A 21,084-nucleotide genomic window follows, 5' to 3' on the forward strand; every position below is an offset into this window, starting at 1 on the left:
TTAATTTGTTTGTTTTTTCTTGAGGAACGTATACATTTTTATGGTACTTTCGTACACTTTTTTTATAAACATAAGATAAAAAGAATGCATGATTTTCTATATTTTTTCTTTAACTTGCATACATCTGTCCTAAAAAAGGAATAATTGAAAGAAAAAACTTAATGACACAAAGAAAAATTACATTTTTTTTGAGTATTTTTCTAATTTTGTTAGTAATTTTCGGATAAGAGATGCGGTTTTTTTTTCAAAAAAAACTTCTCAAACGTACGCTTTATACTACTTATCGTATTTTCTTTCTTTTATTGGTCTTCATTTATTTTATTGAATTATTTATGTATAAAATAATTGTTGTTTATAGAATATAATTCCAGTCATTTATCAAATGTGCGGTGATTCAACAGTAAATTAAATCTGACAACACTGGAAACAAAAGAACAACAATTAAAAAAAAATAACCAAAATTATTGAAAATAATAATAAATTATTTTGCTTGGAAAAAATCTGAATTTATTCTTATGCTTAGCTTTGAATAGAGAAAAAAAGAACAGTACTAGTTGTTAAAGTATGAAAATCAAAGAATTATAAATAATTCCAATATTAAAACTAACATTCTGCTATAAAAAGCATTTAGTAAATCTAATATTTTTTATATAAATTATGAAATAGTAGAAAGAATTTACAGAAATTTTTTGTACTCATATCGTTTTATTGTTTCTAGTTTCCAAAACTTAACGTTAAACTCTTATGAAAATATAATAACAGATGAGGTTAGGTCAGGTCAGGTCAGGTCAACGCGTAGACCTCTATGAAGAAAATTTGTTTATTGTTTTTTTTTAATAAAAATATAAAATAACCATAAATACAGGTTTTTTCATTCTATTTTTAATGGATACTTGTAAATTGCTAACTAAATAATAAAAACAGTAGGAAATAAGTAATCTAAATGCTAAGTGGCGACGTATTTTTAAATTATATTTTGAACGAAAATATAATAAAAATACTTATAAAACGTTATACCTACTTGATAAACAAAGGACCGTTTATAGAAGCGCCTTTAATTTAATCTGCATTTAAATGCGTCATTAACTGGTCAGGTGACCAAATTCAACCAATTTGATTGGTCCATTCGCGTTGTTAACTTTTAACAACGAATTAAATTTTAACAGAACTTTCTATAACCCGGCCTTAAATATTTGATACACCAGTCATAGACTAAAAACGATTTTTTAGTTTAAAAAAAACTATATATTTTTTTTGTAGAAAAGGAATAGATAAACGCAGTTGCTTTTTTAGTAGAAGGTAGTAAAAGGTGTAGTTGGTCTTCTTATTAAACAAAAAGTTTTGCATTGATAATTTTTTTAAATATCAATTATTTTTGGTAACCAGTGAGTATTTAGAGATTACAGTTTTACCTAGTGTTTACGATTTATACTTAGCGTATAATAAAAAACCTGGCATTTAAGTTTTTTCCATATATCTTTAAACGTCACACAAATATTTTTTCAAATCTTTTGTTTTTGCTGCTAAAAAAGAAAAGCGATTTTTTTTACTTCTGGTACATTTTTAATTTTTTTTTTGGTTTTTTATCTTCTGTTTTGTAATTACTTTGAAGTTCAAATAAAAGTATTTTTGATTAAATTAAATCAATTGGTGTAAATTATACCGCATTTAGATGAAACTTGTTTATTAAATAGAGTTGTTTCTAGCTCCATATTTCAGTTAAAGACCAAGATATTGTTAAATGTTGCTAACAATAATTATTATTACTTATTAATTGTTATCAATTCAATAATTTACGTAATGGTATGGAGATTACGTATGTGTGCAAGATTTCAGCACGTTCGCACAACAAGAACTATCTAAATTTGTCTCGCAAAATATAAAACATACGGACAACAAAGCAAGTTTTTTTGTTAGTTTTTAACATAAATTAATGGAATGTTTGTATTTTGTGTGATAAACTCATTGATTTCGTCTTTCAGAGTTTGGGTGTAGTTTTATACGTTTTGGTATGTGGTTCCCTCCCTTTCGACGGTCGAACATTGCATGACCTTCGCAATGTGGTGATTGAAGGCAAATTCCGGATTCCGTACTTCATGTCACAAGGTACCAACCCCTTAAAATAATTCCCCCATTTAAAATTCTTCATTCGTAGATTGCGAATATTTAATAAGACACATGCTGGTGGTCGACCCGGAAAAAAGACTGACGATGTCTCAGATCGCGAAACACCGATGGCTGGCGCACACGCCCCCCGTCGACACCGGTCCTGAGCGCGAACTCCAACTTAACAAGACTGTGATAGACCACATGCTGCAACTGCCCAACCTGAACCAGAACATGGTCCTCGCCTCCGTCAAGAACAACACCTTCGACCACATCCACGCCATCTACAATCTGCTCTTGGACAAGCTGCACCAGCGCACAATCAACTTCCAGTCGAAGATCTCGCAGCAGCGCCGCGCCGGGGAAGAACTCACTCTGGACTATCTCCACACTCGGCCGCCGAAAATCAACGAGCGCAGCGAGTCGTTCAACGAGCAGCAGCTGGTCACGCATCTCGCGGGGGAGAAGCGACAAGCGGCCGAGCAGCAAATCGACGAGTCGTTTAATTATCGACGGGAGAGTTTCAATGAGAATTGTTTGAGGCGGGATGAGGTATTAATTATTTTTTTGAGGTGGTTTGTTTAAGTTTTTGTGTAGGAGAGGCGGAAGTCGGTCAATGAGAGTATTTCGGAGGATGGGGGGTCGCCGTTTGTGTCGATGCCGACCATTCCGGCGGTTTACCTGGTGGACGATGGGGAGAACCAACCGTTGGAGAAGTTCAAGGAGATGGATCAAGATGCGTCGGAGGAGGCGTGTTCGTTGAGTGTGCCGTCGACTTCGACGGGTTATGGCAGTTGTGGGTCCTCCGGTGATAAGTATCTGACGGTGAGGCGGCACACGGTTGGACCCGGAGATTCGGCACATGAACAGGTCAGGTGACTTTTATTGTTATTTCAAATTTAAATTAAATGATAAAAAATTACAAAGGTTCAGAAAAAAAAACAAAGAGTAGATAACAGATAACTGAACGGAAAAATAACTGGAAAATAAGTCAGGACAAACCGAAGTATAATGAGAACAACACTAGAATAATTGACAGTAAATTAAATATGAAAATATTGTATTGGCTCTAATTAATGAAAGACAATTTAAATAACAAAAGAAGAAGAAACAAAAATATAAAGTGGATTAAACTGGAGCAAATAAACTAGAATCTAGTAGGTAGAGAAGTATAATAGACAAAACAAAGAAAATATTAATAAGAAAATTTGGTAAAATCAAATCAAATCAAGTATTGAGTAAATTCTAGGATTTTTAAGAAAAGTAATAAACGAAATGCTTTTTTTACAACTGGATGTTTGTACCTCATTTTAAGAATTTGTAACCGAGTTTAAACGGGTTTACAAGTCGATTAATTTATTTCTCTATTTATTTATTATTATTATTAAATTTTATTTATTGTTATTTTTATTTGTTAGAATAACTGCATTCATAATTTCTTATTTTTTGTAACTTTACTATATTTATTTATATTTATTTTTGTCCTGCAACTGATGATCTCATTGGACAATAAAGATTATTATTATTATTATTATTTAATTATTAGTATGCATATACTATTATAATTTATTTCTCTATAAAATTATGTTCGAATTTCATGGAAAAATATGATAACTTTCTGAGGAATTATTATTATTATTAATTATTATTATTATTATTTAATTATTAGTATTCGTATACTATTATAATTTATTTCTCTATAAAATTATGTTCAAATTTCATGAAAAAATATGATAACTTTTTGAGGACTTAGTTTTATTTAAAAACAAAATGTGAAAACTTCCATTTTTAGTCATTTTAGTTTTTTATTAAAAATGGTGCCTAGTTTTTTGATATTTTTTATATTTTATTTTATTTTCGATATTTTGATATTTATTTCTCTATAAAATTATGTTCGAATTTCATGGAAAAATATGATAACTTTCTGAGGAATTATTATTATTATTATTATTATTATTATTATTATTTAATTATTAGTATTCGTATACTATTATATTTTATTTCTCTATAAAATTATGTTCAAATTTCATGAAAAAATATGATAACTTTTTGAGGACTTAGTTTTATTTAAAAACAAAATGTGAAAACTTCCATTTTTAGTCATTTTAGTTTTTTATTAAAAATGGTGCCTAGTTTTTTGATATTTTTTTATATTTTATTTTATTTTCGATATTTTGATATTTTATTTTTGATATTTTGATATTTATTTCTCTATAAAATTATGTTCGAATTTCATGGAAAAATATGATAACTTTCTGAGGAATTATTATTATTATTATTATTATTATTATTATTATTATTATTTAATTATTAGTATTCGTATACTATTATAATTTATTTCTCTATAAAATTATGTTCAAATTTCATGAAAAAATATGATAACTTTTTGAGGACTTAGTTTTATTTAAAAACAAAATGTGAAAACTTCCATTTTTAGTCATTTTAGTTTTTTATTAAAAATGGTGCCTAGTTTTTTGATATTTTTTTATATTTTATTTTATTTTCGATATTTTGATATTTTATTTTTGATATTTTGATATTTATTTCTCTATAAAATTATGTTCGAATTTCATGGAAAAATATGATAACTTTCTGAGGAATTATTATTATTATTATTATTATTATTATTATTATTATTTAATTATTAGTATTCGTATACTATTATAATTTATTTCTCTATAAAATTATGTTCAAATTTCATGAAAAAATATGATAACTTTTTGAGGACTTAGTTTTATTTAAAAACAAAATGTGAAAACTTCCATTTTTAGTCATTTTAGTTTTTTATTAAAAATGGTGCCTAGTTTTTTGATATTTTTTTATATTTTATTTTATTTTCGATATTTTGATATTTTATTTTTGATATTTTGATATTTATTTCTCTATAAAATTATGTTCGAATTTCATGGAAAAATATGATAACTTTCTGAGGAATTATTATTATTATTATTATTATTATTATTATTATTATTTAATTATTAGTATTCGTATACTATTATAATTTATTTCTCTATAAAATTATGTTCAAATTTCATGAAAAAATATGATAACTTTTTGAGGACTTAGTTTTATTTAAAAACAAAATGTGAAAACTTCCATTTTTAGTCATTTTAGTTTTTTATTAAAAATGGTGCCTAGTTTTTTGATATTTTTTTATATTTTATTTTATTTTCGATATTTTGATATTTTATTTTTGATATTTTGATATTTATTTCTCTATAAAATTATGTTCGAATTTCATGGAAAAATATGATAACTTTCTGAGGAATTATTATTATTATTATTATTATTATTATTATTATTATTTAATTATTAGTATTCGTATACTATTATAATTTATTTCTCTATAAAATTATGTTCAAATTTCATGAAAAAATATGATAACTTTTTGAGGACTTAGTTTTATTTAAAAACAAAATGTGAAAACTTCCATTTTTAGTCATTTTAGTTTTTTATTAAAAATGGTGCCTAGTTTTTTGATATTTTTTTATATTTTATTTTATTTTCGATATTTTGATATTTTATTTTTGATATTTTGATATTTATTTCTCTATAAAATTATGTTCGAATTTCATGGAAAAATATGATAACTTTCTGAGGAATTATTATTATTATTATTATTATTATTATTATTATTATTTAATTATTAGTATTCGTATACTATTATAATTTATTTCTCTATAAAATTATGTTCAAATTTCATGAAAAAATATGATAACTTTTTGAGGACTTAGTTTTATTTAAAAACAAAATGTGAAAACTTCCATTTTTAGTCATTTTAGTTTTTTATTAAAAATGGTGCCTAGTTTTTTGATATTTTTTTATATTTTATTTTATTTTCGATATTTTGATATTTTATTTTTGATATTTTGATATTTATTTCTCTATAAAATTATGTTCGAATTTCATGGAAAAATATGATAACTTTCTGAGGAATTATTATTATTATTATTATTATTATTATTATTATTATTTAATTATTAGTATTCGTATACTATTATAATTTATTTCTCTATAAAATTATGTTCAAATTTCATGAAAAAATATGATAACTTTTTGAGGACTTAGTTTTATTTAAAAACAAAATGTGAAAACTTCCATTTTTAGTCATTTTAGTTTTTTATTAAAAATGGTGCCTAGTTTTTTGATATTTTTTTATATTTTATTTTATTTTCGATATTTTGATATTTTATTTTTGATATTTTGATATTTATTTCTCTATAAAATTATGTTCGAATTTCATGGAAAAATATGATAACTTTCTGAGGAATTATTATTATTATTATTATTATTATTATTATTATTATTATTATTATTATTATTATTATTATTATTATTATTTAATTATTAGTATTCGTATACTATTATAATTTATTTCTCTATAAAATTATGTTCAAATTTCATGAAAAAATATGATAACTTTTTGAGGACTTAGTTTTATTTAAAAACAAAATGTGAAAACTTCCATTTTTAGTCATTTTAGTTTTTTATTAAAAATGGTGCCTAGTTTTTTGATATTTTTTTATATTTTATTTTATTTTCGATATTTTGATATTTTATTTTTGATATTTTGATATTTATTTCTCTATAAAATTATGTTCGAATTTCATGGAAAAATATGATAACTTTCTGAGGAATTATTATTATTATTATTATTATTATTATTATTATTTAATTATTAGTATTCGTATACTATTATATTTTATTTCTCTATAAAATTATGTTCAAATTTCATGAAAAAATATGATAACTTTTTGAGGACTTAGTTTTATTTAAAAACAAAATGTGAAAACTTCCATTTTTAGTCATTTTAGTTTTTTATTAAAAATGGTGCCTAGTTTTTTGATATTTTTTTATATTTTATTTTATTTTCGATATTTTGATATTTTATTTTTGATATTTTGATATTTATTTCTCTATAAAATTATGTTCGAATTTCATGGAAAAATATGATAACTTTCTGAGGAATTATTATTATTATTATTATTATTATTATTATTATTATTTAATTATTAGTATTCGTATACTATTATAATTTATTTCTCTATAAAATTATGTTCAAATTTCATGAAAAAATATGATAACTTTTTGAGGACTTAGTTTTATTTAAAAACAAAATGTGAAAACTTCCATTTTTAGTCATTTTAGTTTTTTATTAAAAATGGTGCCTAGTTTTTTAATATTTTTTTATATTTTATTTTATTTTCGATATTTATTTCTCTATAAAATTATGTTCGAATTTCTTGGAAAAATATGATAACTTTCTGAGGAATTATTATTATTATTATTATTATTATTATTATTATTATTATTATTATTATTATTATTATTATTATTTAATTATTAGTATTCGTATACTATTATAATTTATTTCTCTATAAAATTATGTTCAAATTTCATGAAAAAATATGATAACTTTTTGAGGACTTAGTTTTATTTAAAAACAAAATGTGAAAACTTCCATTTTTAGTCATTTTAGTTTTTTATTAAAAATGGTGCCTAGTTTTTTGATATTTTTTTATATTTTATTTTATTTTCGATATTTTGATATTTTATTTTTGATATTTTGATATTTATTTCTCTATAAAATTATGTTCGAATTTCATGGAAAAATATGATAACTTTCTGAGGAATTATTATTATTATTATTATTATTATTTAATTATTAGTATTCGTATACTATTATAATTTATTTCTCTATAAAATTATGTTCAAATTTCATGAAAAAATATGATAACTTTTTGAGGACTTAGTTTTATTTAAAAACAAAATGTGAAAACTTCCATTTTTAGTCATTTTAGTTTTTTATTAAAAATGGTGCCTAGTTTTTTGATATTTTTTATATTTTATTTTATTTTCGATATTTTGATATTTTATTTTTGATATTTTGATATTTATTTCTCTATAAAATTATGTTCAAATTTCATGAAGAAATATGATAACTTTCTGAGGACTTAGTTTTATTTAAAAATAAAATGTGAAAACTTCCATTTTTAGTCATTTTATTTTTTTATTAAAAAATGGTGCCTAGTATTTTGAAATTTTTTTTATGTGTTTTGTATGTGACTTACTGTAATATTATATTTTTTCATGCCATTTGAACTTTAGGTTTTTCTATAAAAACATTAAAATTATCACCCTGTTTACCCTGTTATAACTTAGTTAAAAATCGAGATAAGAACTGTTCTGTGAAGTAACAAGTTAATCGAGGAAAAATTTGTTTGTTATTTTTAAAAATTGATTGTCAAATTATTTGGATTTTTTTTCTGTTAACTTAAATTAAAAAAAAACTATAATCCAGTGTTGCCGACTTGGTGAATTTTTTGCAATTTTGGCGAATATTTAAAAAAGTTTAAGTTCCATTTGAGATTGTTATTCGAAAACATAGTAAATTTTAATACCATGTAGAGAGAATATTATTCCAAATATTTTGCGGTATTTATAACTGTTATAAAGTTATAAGAATACTGTGGGAGAAAATGCTGTTCTAAAATTAGTCAACATTTTTTGTCTTGTTTTGTACAACAATGTTAGAGAATAATCTAAATAAATCTAAAAAAATAATCTATTTGTATAAAAAATATGTATTATCTCCCGAAGATAAGTGAGTGAAATGGCTAATTTCCAGTGGTACATCTGTTGTCTTATTCGAAAATGTTCTTTACCATCCCTAGGGAGGAAAATCCTTTCCTCTTAAGGGAAGAATGACTTTCTGGGGATATTTGGAGGTTGAAAAACAATATTTTCTGAATGGTTCTATAATAAAATTCTACTCGGATTTATAATAAAGCTTTAAAAAAAAGTGCATAATGAATTCTGAAAGAGAATTTGGGGAATGTAGAAGAAGTATTTATAAAATATAAAGTAATTTTGAATATACAGTCTACAAAATAATTCCAAATAACAACAATAATAAAATAATAATAATAATAATAATAATAAAATAAAAAAGTAATAAAACAACAAATAATTCCAAAGAAGAATAGGCACAGAAACGGTGCTAAAAAGAATCTGGAGACATTCTAAATGAAATTGTCGAAGAATTTTGGAAAGACAGTCGCAGTTTGATAGAAAATTTTGAGAACGTGAAAGTGTTTATTAAATAATTTTCAATATATTCTAGAAAATAATTGTAAGAAGCATTTGCGAAAGAATTCATAGAAAGATCTAAAGATGAATTTATGAAATAAACTGAAGAAAAGAAATCAGATCTCCAGACGGCTTGAGAAAAAAGTTAGCGAACAATATGACGAAAAATCTAGAAATGAGTTCATAATTACTGCTAAAAAATAATCTACAAAATTTTAAACGAAACTATTGAATAATTTTGGAAAGACGTAGAGAAGTGTATTTATAAATGAATTTTTAGTAGAGCATAGCAAATAACTATAAAGCATCTGGGGATGGATTTGTGAAAGAATCTAAAGATTCCAAAGAAAATTGAAATTTGAAATCTAGAAACGACCGTAGAAAAAAATCAAGTGAAGAACGAAAGAATCTAAAGATGGCTTTACGAAATAATTTAATCGAGATTTCAGATCTAGAACCGGTTTTAGAAAACAGTCAGAACAGAATTTTATGAATAATCTACAAATAAAGTGCAGAAACAAAAATTCTAAACGTAACTATCGAAGAATTTTGAAAATTGCACAGTTGACAACACTGACTAACTTGCTTGCAACATATTACGGGCAAAAGAATACGTAGAAAAAATTTAACCAGATATTTAGTTTAAAATAATTATTTATTAAATTTTTCTTGTGCTTAAAATAGAGAAGTTTTTACAAAGTATTAGAAAAGGAATAGATTTAATTTTGTTGTAAGAAACTGTTTTAAGTAAATGATTTTTTAATCTTCAAATTGAAAGAATCATTCTTTACAGAATTGTTTCAATAATATGTTCATAGTTCTGTTTTTTTACTATCATTAATTACAGTTTTTGTAAAATTTTTGAAAGTTATTTTGTGTATGATTAATGTAACATTATTAAAAAAAAATTGTTTACCTTTCATTATATTTTAACAGTTTGTCAATGTTTTGTTTATTTCTAATAGATTTTTGTCACAAACCGTGTATTTTATTTACGCATACGGTTTGCCACATGGACTTTTACAATCAAAAATGTGAAGATGTTTCTTTTTTTATTATTTTTATTTCGCATTTACTTAAAATTCTGTATAACTAAGTGTTTTTCTTATAAATATATTTACACATTTTATTTGCAACAAACATAATTTAATATTAATTTTCACGTCTGCCGGTATTTTCCCCTTGAAATTTGTTGTTTAAAAACTTTTTTCAACAATTTTTGTTGAAAAATAATCAATAAATTTCAGGTCTTGGAGACGCACTATATGACTCAAACGCCGCAAGACCCCAACGGAACGAAACTCCTTCCCCATACGAATCTTCCCTTACATCTTCCCCTTCTGGGCCAACAAAACCCTCACTATTTCGGCGGCAAAGATCCGCATCTTCTCAAACCACCGACTGTTTTAAACGCAGCCGGTGGTTTCGGAAGGAGGGCTTCGGATGGCGGCGCCAACCTCCACATGGCTTGGGGAACACCAGGTTCACATGAACAACTCTCGATGATGTCGACCAGTTCGAGCGGAAACCCCAGTTTGAGCAGTGGCACGGTCACGCAACCGCTCGAACACAGCCAACCGGCGCTCGACGAGTTGGCAGCAGTGGCCAGGTTTGAGTTTTTTTAATAAAGTTGTGCATTAATTTAATTTCTGATCAAAGTACATTAGAAACTACATTAGAGATGTTTTAACTTCTGATGTAGCTAGAGCTTTCAAATTTTATATACGATCCAAATCGACCATTTGAGTTCAATTAAATTATTTTCAAAATGGTTGAGCTTCCGGAACTACAAAAAATAAAATTTGAACCTAAATTTTTACAATTGTTATAATAGTATTCTTTTATAATCTTTTATATTAAATATAATAATTGTGGCATTCATTCTATCGGAGCACTTCTTCGTCGTGCTCCAAAAGCATTCGTGCCACAATAGAGCGTCTTATAAAACTCGAATAATAATATACATTAATATTATATATTATATATTATATATTTATATTATATATGTTTTATAAACTTCTAATGTAGCTAGAGCTTTAAAATTTTGTATACCATCCTAATCGGCCATTCTGGACTTCTATATGTCTTAACAACCCACTAAAGTTGTTAAAAGTCCACAAAAAGTCCATTTGATCGATTTTTTGATGTTTGAGTTTTTCAATTTTCGTCGCGATTTTGGTCGTTTCCGGGTACCCGGAACATTTCTCGAGCAATAGCTCCGGAACTATTAAAGATAACCCCATGAAGTGTATTATCGTTGGAAAGCTCTTTAAACTATCTATTTTTTTCAAAGAAGATTATTGTTCTCGGACTAATAGTTTTCGAGCAAATTGCAAACAAAAGCAAAAATTGGTAAAATTTTAAAAAATTCATAACTAAAAAACTATTGGGAATTTGACAATTTTCTCGATGCCAATCGATTCCTGGGATCATTTTACATGGGTATGGATCAAAATAGTTTCACTTTTTCGAACAGTATTGCCGTAATTTATTTTATTTTAATTTGAAAAATGGTGGATGCGCCAAATTATTTTTCAAAAAATTCATAACTCAAAAACTAAAAGTCTTAGAGCAATGCGGTTTATTCCATTGAATTCAGCGGCTCATTTTCTGTATTATACCAACTTTCAACGAGATCTGACATTTTAAAATTTTTTGCTAAAAATTAAGATAGGCAGTTTCTACAGTAGAAAATTTTATTCAACAAAAAAATTCATAACTCGAAAACTAAAAATCGTAGAGCAATGCGGTTTGTTCCATTGAATTCAGCGGCTCATGTTCTGTATTTTACCAACTTTTCACGAGATTTAAAATTTTCAATTTTTTTGTTCAAATTACCTTCAAAGAGATGAAAAAAAATTTTTTTAAACTCACTTCAGCAAATTTTTATGGACTTCTATATGTCTTAGCAATCCACTAAAGTTGTTAAAAGTCCACAAAAAGTCCATTTGATCGATTTTTTGATGTTTGAGTTTTTCAATTTTCGTCGCAATTTTTGTCGATTTTGGGTACCCGGAACATTTCTCGAGCAATAGCTCCGGAACTATCAGAGATAACCCCATGAAGTGTATTATCGTTGGAAAGCTCTTTAAATTATCTATTTTTTTCAAAAAAGATCATTGTTCTCCGATTAATAGTTTTCGAGAAAATTGTAAATAAAAGCAAAAATTGGTAAAATTTTAAAAAATTCATAACTAAAAAACTATTGGGAATTTGACAATTTTCTCGATGCCAATCGATTCCCGGGATCATTTTGCATGGGTATGGATCAAAATAGTTCCACTTTTTCGAACAGTATTGCCGTAATTTATTTTATTTAAATTTGAAAAATGGTGGATGCGCCGAATTATTTTTCAAAAAATTCATAACTCAAAAACTAAAAATCGTAGAGCAATGCGGTTTGTTCCATTGAATTTAGCGGCTCATGTTCTGTGTTTTACCAACTTTTCACGAGATTTAAAATTTTCAATTTTTTTGCTCAAATTTCCTGAGTAATAAAACACTTACCTTCAAAGTGATGAAAAAAAATTTTTTTTTAACTCACTTCAGCAAATTTTTATGGACTTCTTTATGTTTTAACAACCCACTGAAGTTGTTAAAAGTCCACAAAAAGTCCATATGTTCAATTTTTTGATGTTTGATTTTTTCAATTTTCGTCGCAGTTTTTGTCGATTTTGGTACCCGGAACATTTGTTGAACAATAGCTCAGGAACTATATGAGATAACCCCATGAAGTGTATTATCGTTGGAAAGCTCTTTAGATTATCTATTTTTTTCAAAAAAAAAACTATTGTTCTCCGACTATTAGTTTTCGAGCAAATTGGAGACAAATGCAAAAATTGGTGAAATTTAAAAAAATTCATAACTAAAAAACTATTTGGAATTTGGCAATTTTCTCGATGCCAATCGATTCCCCGGATCATTTTGCATAGGTATGGATCAAAACAGTTCCACTTTTTCGAATAGTTTAGCCGTAATTTATTTTATTTTAATTTGAAAAATGGTGGATGCGCCGAATTATTTTTCAAAAAATTCATAACTCAAAAACTAAAAGTCTTAGAGCAATGCGGTTTGTTCCATTGAATTCAGCGGCTCATTTTCTGTATTATACCAACTTTCGACGAGATCTGACATTTTAAATTTTTTTGCTAAAAATTAAGATAGGCAGTTTCTATAGTAGAAAATTTTATTCAACAAAAAAATTAATAACTCGAAAACTAAAAATCGTAGAGCAATGCGGTTTGTTCCATTGAATTCAGCGGCTCGTGTTCTGTATTTTACCAACTTGTCACGAGATTTAAAATTTTCAATTTTTTTGCTCAAATTTCCTGAGTAATAAAAACACACACTTACCTTCAAAGTGATGAAAAAAATTTTTTTTTAAACTCACTTCAGCAAATTTTTATGGACTTCTTTATGTTTTAACAACCCACTGAAGTTGTTAAAAGTCTACAAAAAGTCCATATGTTCAATTTTTTGATGTTTGATTTTTTAAATTTTCGTCGCAGTTTTTGTCGATTTTGGTGTCCGGAACATTTGTCGAGCAATAGCTCAGGAACTATAAGAGATAACCCCATGAAGTGTATTATCGTTGGAAAGCTCTTTAGATTATCTATTTTTTTCAAAAAAAATTATTGTTCTCCGACTAATAGTTTTCGAGCAAATTGGAGACAAATGCAAAAATTGGTAAAATTAAAAAAAATTCATAACTAAAAAACTATTTGAAATTTGGCAATTTTCTCGATGCCAATCGATTCCCCGGATCATTTTGCATAGATATGGATCAAAACAGTTCCACTTTTTCGAATAGTTTAGCCGTAAATGGGAAAATAAAAAAAATTTAAAAAAAGTTAAAATCAAATAAAACCGATTCTATCGGAAGATGTTAATAAAAGTCTGAATAAAAATTGATGTTCTTTTAATTGCCATTGAAAAAACAGGGTCATTGCATTTGAAAAAACTGTTTTATAATAATTTTTTAACATCATTTTCAAAAAATCATAGTAGCCTTGCAATTTGACAGTTGACAATCGTGAAAATTTGAGAAGACCTTTCGAACCTTTGGCTATCAAATGCAAAAAGAATTATTCACTTGTTGTAAAGGGTTCACGAGCTGTAATATTTTAAAAGAACCCCTGTAAATAAAAATTTGTATAAAAAATCTACATACGTCAAAAACTATGACAGATAGGTACTAACAACTAGGGTACATTTTACTCAGTTTCAAGAGACGAATAAAAAATGCAATAAAAATAGGTGGTTACTATTTAAAATTTCAAAGTTGGTGCCAATTTCTCATAGTTCCGGAAATTCAGCCATTTTGAAAATAATTCACCTGAACTCAAAATGGCCGATTAGGATAGTATACAAAATCTTAAAATTCTAGCTATATTAGAAGTTAAAAAATTCTAAAAGAATCAGCCTGTATGATGTGGAAATAACATGAGATCGAAAATAAACTGAATTAGAGGAGGCCATGTCAGCGGAATTTCAGCCACATGTCAAAAATTAGCCGAATTTTGGGAGAATTGTCTCAGAATTTTTGAAACTGTTATTTTCTGGACATTTTTACTAAAATGTACACTCAAGGCTTGCTCTAATTCAATTCATTTTCGGTCTCATGCTATATAACTAATTGTTTTTTATGTAGATATATGCAAGGGAGGGGCAATTCGAAGCGCCACACGATGGCGAACCCCGAAGACGTCCACACCTTACAATCGGGGGGCGGTTCCGGGGGGCGCACCCGCCGTACGGGCCTCCTCACCGTCATGGAGCGACCTCCAGGTACTCTATGTTCCATGTCAATAACACCCACGTAGTATTTTGTTGTTGTGTTGTCGCTTGCTTCTTATTTTATTTTATTTTTTTATTATTTTTCGTTGTGTTTTTGCATGCGTTGTTTAGTAATCCCACCCGAAGTAGTGATGGAAGTGGAAGCACGCATGAAGCGTAACTACATGCCTCCAATGTTACCACAACGCAAGCATTCGCGGCACGCTGTCAAACCACACTTGCCCACAGTACAAGAGCTGCAAGGTTTGTGCGTTTTTTTCTGTTGGCTTTGTTGTTGGTAGATTTTTGTTGGGGGTGTGACAGAGGGGTGGTGTTTTTTGCACAGGTCGTGAACCCAAATCCATGGAGAGGTTCAGTCCGGTGCGGAGAGGCAGCGAGGGCTCGGCGGCAGGCTCGAGGACTTTGAGTCCTTCGACGCCCCAGCAAGAGTGCCAGAGGCTGCAGAGAGGGCTGCAGGCGAGGTCGAGCCCGCCGAGGTCGATTCCAGGTAAAGGGGAATTATTTTTGCCTACTCCTATTGCTGCAGACTGTACTATTTTGAAAAAAACATTTTTTTTTTGGTTGACATTTATTGTACGAACAGCTGGTGTCTTGAAAATCTTATGTACAAGTAAAAGTTTTGGGGAATTATATTATTTTTTTCCTTGACCGTTGTTAAAAATAAACGAAAAAATATTTATTTGAGCGTAGGACCCTCGACCAATTTACGGTTTATTTTGTCTCATTTTGTGTAAATACAGGGTGACCTGAACTTTTTTGCTATTTGAAATATTACCGTTCTGTTTTTATTATCCGATAGATCGACTTAAAGTCGAAAAAATAATTGCTTTGATTTTTGCAACTTTTGTCGCAATTTTGTTCGATTTGGGTACCCGGAACATTTATCGAACAATAGCTCCGGAACTATTAGAGATAACCCCATGAAGTGTATTATCGTTGGAAAGCTCCTGAAATTATCTATCTTTTTCAAAAAAGATCATTGTTCTCCGATTAATAGTTTTCGAGAAAATTGTAAATAAAAGCAAAAATTGGTAAAATTTTAAAAAATTCATAACTAAACAACTATTGGGAATTTGACAATTTTCTCGATGCCAATCGATTTCCGGGATCATTTTGCATGGGTATGGATCAAAATAGTTCCACTTTTTCGAACAGTATTGCCGTAATTTATTTTATTTTAATTTGGAAAATGGTGGATGCGCCAAATTATTTTTCAAAAAATTAATAACTCAAAAACTAAAAGTCTTAGAGCAATGCGGTTTGTTCTATTGAATTCAGCGGCTCATTTTCTGTATTATACCAGCTTTCAACGAGATCTGACATTTTAAAATTTTTTGCTAAAAATTAAGATAGGCAGTTTCTATAGTAGAAAATTTTATTCAACAAAAAAATTCATAACTCGAAAACTAAAAATCGTAGAGCAATGCGGTTTGTTCCATTGAATTCAGCGGCTCATGTTCTGTATTTTACCAACTTTTCACGAGATTTAAAATTTTGATTTTTTATTGCTAAAATTTCCTGAGTAATAAAACACTTACCTTCAAAGTGATGAAAAAAAAATTTTTTTAAACTCACTTCAGCTGATTTTTATGGACTTCTTCATGTTTTATCAACCCACTGAAGTTGTTAAAAGTCCACAAAAAGTCCATATGTTCAATTTTTTGATGTTTGACCCTCGACCAATTTACGGTTTATTTTGTCTCATTTTGTGTAAATACAGGGTGACCTGAACTTTTTTGCTATTTGAAATATTACCGTTCTGTTTTTATTATCCGATAGATCGACTTAAAGTCCACAAATTAAAAATGATTTTATTATGCACAGGGTGGTGTATACAGGGTGGTGCACCAAAGTTATATTTTTTTAAATGGAACAGCCTTATATATTTTTGCATAATTGGATTCCACGCAAAAAATAATGTAACTTTATATAAACTATTATGGATCTATCTCTTTTCGTTTTGGAATTATTTAACTTTTCGTTATAAAAAGACCAATTTTTGAAAAATCACTGCAAAGTCGCTTATGAATATTTTCCGATTAATTTGCAACAGAAAAATTCAGAATACCTTGTAGTTTTAGTAAATCGACAACTTTTAGTTAAAACACGCATATAATATACAGGGTGTGCCAAAACGCAAATAGTTAAATAACTCATTTTTTTCAAATGGAACATCCTGTATTTTATTAAATGTATCGAAAGCATTTTTGATAAGCCTTCTAACAGTATAGGGTTTGCATAGCAAATTTAAAATATTTTTCGAAATTGTTCAAAAAATATATTTTATTACAAGAAAATTTGTTAGCCTAGAATCTGATAGACAAATAGTAATTAATTTTTTGACATGTACTAATGTGACTAATTTCACAAATAATCTAATTATTACATTATTACATAAATGAATTTCACTCATCAAGACTTATTAATAAAATAAATAAAAAATTTATTTTTTATTTTTTTGAACTCTTTAAGGAATATTGTAAATTTGCTATAAAAACCGCATATCAATAGAAAGCTTACAAAAAATGCAATCGACACATGTAAAAAAATACATGGTGTTCCATTAAAAAAAAGAGTTATTCAACTTTTTGCGTTTTGGCACACCCTGTACATTATTTCCGTATTTCAAGTAAAAGTCGACTATTTCCTAAAACTACAGGATATTCTGAATTTTTCTGTTGCAAATTTACCGGAAAATATTCATAGGCGACTTTGCAGCGATTTTTCAAAAATTGGTCTTTTCTATAACGAAAAGTTGAATAATTCCGAAACGAAAAGAAATAGACCCATAACAGTTTATATAAAGTTACATTATTTTTTGCGTAGAATCTAATCATGCAAAAATATTTAGGGTGTTCCATTTAAAAAAATATAACTTTGGTTCACCACCCTGTATACAACACCCTGTGTACAATAAAAATATTTTTAGTTTGTGGACTTTAAGTCGCTCTATCGGATAGTGAAAACGGCATGACAATATTTCGCATAATAAAAAAGTTATAGACCGATTACGCACCCCTGGGTCACCCTGTATGATTAAAATTTAGGAAATCGGAGCAAAATTATTATTATTGACGTTATATCAATGTTTTTGGAGGGTTGAGTTTATCACGTTTTTAACAACAAAACTTAATTTTTTCTGGGATCAGCCGAGCGATTTGGTTAATTTTTTGTGTGGCCATTTATTTCTCGGGGTTGAATGATCCAACGGTAATTTGGCTTAATTTTAAATAAAATAAATGTGTTTTAAAATTTAATTTTTTAACTTGAGAGGCCTCTAATTAAAAGACCACCTCCTAAAATATGTGCATTCTAAATTTCATAACAATCCGTTGACAAATAACGGAGATATTAAGCTCGAAAGTCTTAGCTGAGACACATTGTATTGTTTTCCAGGTTCGCCCATTCACCAGCTCGTGTCCGACCCGCAAATGCGCCACCAGATGGCGGAATGTTCGTCACCGATTCATCAATTTTACCCAAACGATCCCGCCCGCGATCCCACATTGGGACTTCCCCCAGAATCCTACCAAAGCTCCTACGATCCGAATCGTAGTTTCGGAAACAGTCCTTTACACACGTCCCCGTTCGGTACGAACCCGAACAGTAACCTTAGTTCACCGATTCAACAGAATCTGTTCGCTACCAACCTAACCATGTATTCTGGTACCAACTCGCCCATTATGAACCCATTACTAAGTCCCAGTACGTCTCCAGTTTTTGGTAATTATGTGCAAACTCCCACAGCGCCTGGAAGCATCTCGTCCATAACTCAAGGTTAGTGTCCATTCTGTGGTTAATTTATTGTTGATTTTATGAAAAAAAAAAAATTGTTGTCTAGACTTGGTTTATTATTTGAGTGAAAAACGCATTTTTTCGGACAAAAACTGTTAAATTAGATAAAAAAAAATATTTATTTAGCGAGTTTATGTCAAAACAAGTCAAAATAAATCACAAAATTATGTCAAAACTGATATTACTTGACTTGTTTCGCTTAATTTCACTATCAAACTCTTTTATTTTATCACCACGTTTTAAATTAAAAAAAACGTTTCTGTTATTTTGAGAGATTTTGCTCGTTTTTGAAAGAAGACATACATATTTTCTGAAATTTCGTCAAAAAATGATATTTGGAAAGTGCCTATATTTTGTCTTGTTTGGAATAATTTAATATTTTTTGGCTAAAAAATAATTTATTTGCGTCATCTTGTCAAAACAATCTTAAATGTGATGTTATTTCTAGGTCTTTAAATAGATGAGGCTGTTTTTTAGTCTGAAAAGTTTTCTTATTTTGTCAAGTAATTAATTATTTATTAATTAATTAAAAGAGACTAATTAATGTCTCTTTATTTCGCAATATTTTGTCAAATTAAGCCACAATAAAAGAGCGACATTAATGGCAAATCAGATAACCGTAATACGGTTTGAGTTGGTTTAGCAAAATATAGTAAATTTTGATTCAAAATAAGCCTAAAAACGATTTTTTTGAAATTGACAGAATGTTGTTTTTTTTGAAACTTGTATTTTCCATTTGTTTTTTTTTGTAATCATTAATAACTATTTTACAGTTTTATCAAACTATTTTAATTAAACTTATTTTAATATAGTTCGGTAAAATGCGACGTTGGCGTTTTTATAGTTTTGAAACAGCTAATACATATTTAATCGAAAAATTAAGTTTTTGTTCTTGCATTCTAAAAAGCTAGTTCTACTATTTGTTCATTTTCTCTTAAAGAAAAACGAGCAAATTAGATTAGATTATTGTCTGTTGTGAAATAAAATTTAGAAATGGAAAGTCACTTAGGTGTTTAGTTCGTCAGAAAGAGAAATAAAGCTGAAAAAACTCAAACTGCATCACAGTTGGCGTTCTAATGCCCTAAATTTTGTTTTCAAGCCATTTTTTTACTAAATATAAAACAACACACCGCCAGATTAGACAAAATAATGTTAATAGTCTGGTCTTTATCAGAATTTTGACACTGACAGTTGATTATATAAAAAAATGAACTATAAATATATTTTTTATAATAATAATAATTTATAATAATAACATAATTTTATAAATAATTAGTTATTATAATAACATAAAAAGTAGAAAAAATAGTATACTACACTCGTTTTATAAGACTTAAATGAGTTATTCATTTGTGCCACAATAGAACGCCTCATAAAACTCGTGTAATAATATACTATTTGCCGTTTTTTATTCAACTACATATTTAATTGGAAAAATGAATTTTTGTTCTTGCAATTTAAAAAAAATCCGTTATTTCCCTGTGGTTCTTTTTTTAGTGAAAACTACTTAATTTTTGCAAGAATCCGGAAAACGAGCAAAAAAAAAACGATCATTGTCTGTTATGAATTGAAATAAAGAGTCACTTAGGTATGTAGTTCGTCAGAGAAAGAAAAAAAGCTGAAAAAACTCAAATTGCATCACAGTTGGCGTTCTAATGCCCTACATTTTGTTTTCAAGCCATTTTTTTACCAAATATAAAACAACACACCGCCAGATTAGACAAAATAATGTTAATAGTCTGGTCTTTATCAGAATTTTGACACTGACAGTTGATTATATAAAAAAATGAACTATAAATATATTTTTTATAATAATAATAATTTATAATAATAACATAATTTTATAATTAATTATTTATTATAATAACATAAAAAGTAGAAAAAATAGTATACTACACTCGTTTTATAAGACTTAAATGAGTTATTCATTCTATTAGAACACTCCTTCGTCGTGCTCTAAACCATTTGTGCCACAATAGAACGCCTCATAAAACTCGGGTAATAATATACTATTTGCCGTTTTTTATTCAACTACATATTTAATTGGAAAAATGAATTTTTGTTCTTGCAATTTAAAAAAAATCCGTTATTTCCCTGTGGTTCTTTTTTTAGTGAAAACTACTTAATTTTTGCAAGAATCCAGAAAACGAGCAAAAAAAACGATCATTGTCTGTTATGAAATGAAATAAAGAGTCACTTAGGTATGTAGTTTGTCAGAGAAAGAAAAAAAGCTGAAAAAACTCAAACTGCATCACAGTTGGCGTTCTAATGCCCTAAATTTTGTTTTCAAGCCATTTT

General features: G+C 27.5%; 2 protein-coding genes across 2 annotated transcripts in view; one reads left to right on the plus strand and one right to left on the minus strand.

Moving 5' to 3' along the window:
* Sik3 (Salt-inducible kinase 3) overlaps positions 1-21,084 on the plus strand; it is a 54,003-nt gene that overhangs the window by 27,946 nt on the left and 4,973 nt on the right. The window contains exons 5-12 of the mRNA XM_064358587.1: positions 1,983-2,106; positions 2,156-2,658; positions 2,704-2,976; positions 10,443-10,804; positions 14,846-14,982; positions 15,103-15,234; positions 15,317-15,478; positions 18,388-18,768. Coding sequence (XP_064214657.1) covers positions 1,983-2,106; positions 2,156-2,658; positions 2,704-2,976; positions 10,443-10,804; positions 14,846-14,982; positions 15,103-15,234; positions 15,317-15,478; positions 18,388-18,768 — 2,074 coding nt within the window. The remainder of the gene's footprint in view (positions 1-1,982; positions 2,107-2,155; positions 2,659-2,703; positions 2,977-10,442; positions 10,805-14,845; positions 14,983-15,102; positions 15,235-15,316; positions 15,479-18,387; positions 18,769-21,084) is intronic.
* Tom7 (Translocase of outer membrane 7) overlaps positions 19,312-21,084 on the minus strand; it is an 84,065-nt gene continuing 82,292 nt past the window's right edge. The window contains exon 3 of the mRNA XM_064358175.1: positions 19,312-19,375. Coding sequence (XP_064214245.1) covers positions 19,327-19,375 — 49 coding nt within the window. The 3' untranslated portion in view covers positions 19,312-19,326. The remainder of the gene's footprint in view (positions 19,376-21,084) is intronic.

Source organism: Tribolium castaneum, chromosome 8 (genome assembly GCF_031307605.1).
Source record: "Tribolium castaneum strain GA2 chromosome 8, icTriCast1.1, whole genome shotgun sequence".
Classification (NCBI taxonomy): domain Eukaryota; kingdom Metazoa; phylum Arthropoda; class Insecta; order Coleoptera; family Tenebrionidae; genus Tribolium; species Tribolium castaneum.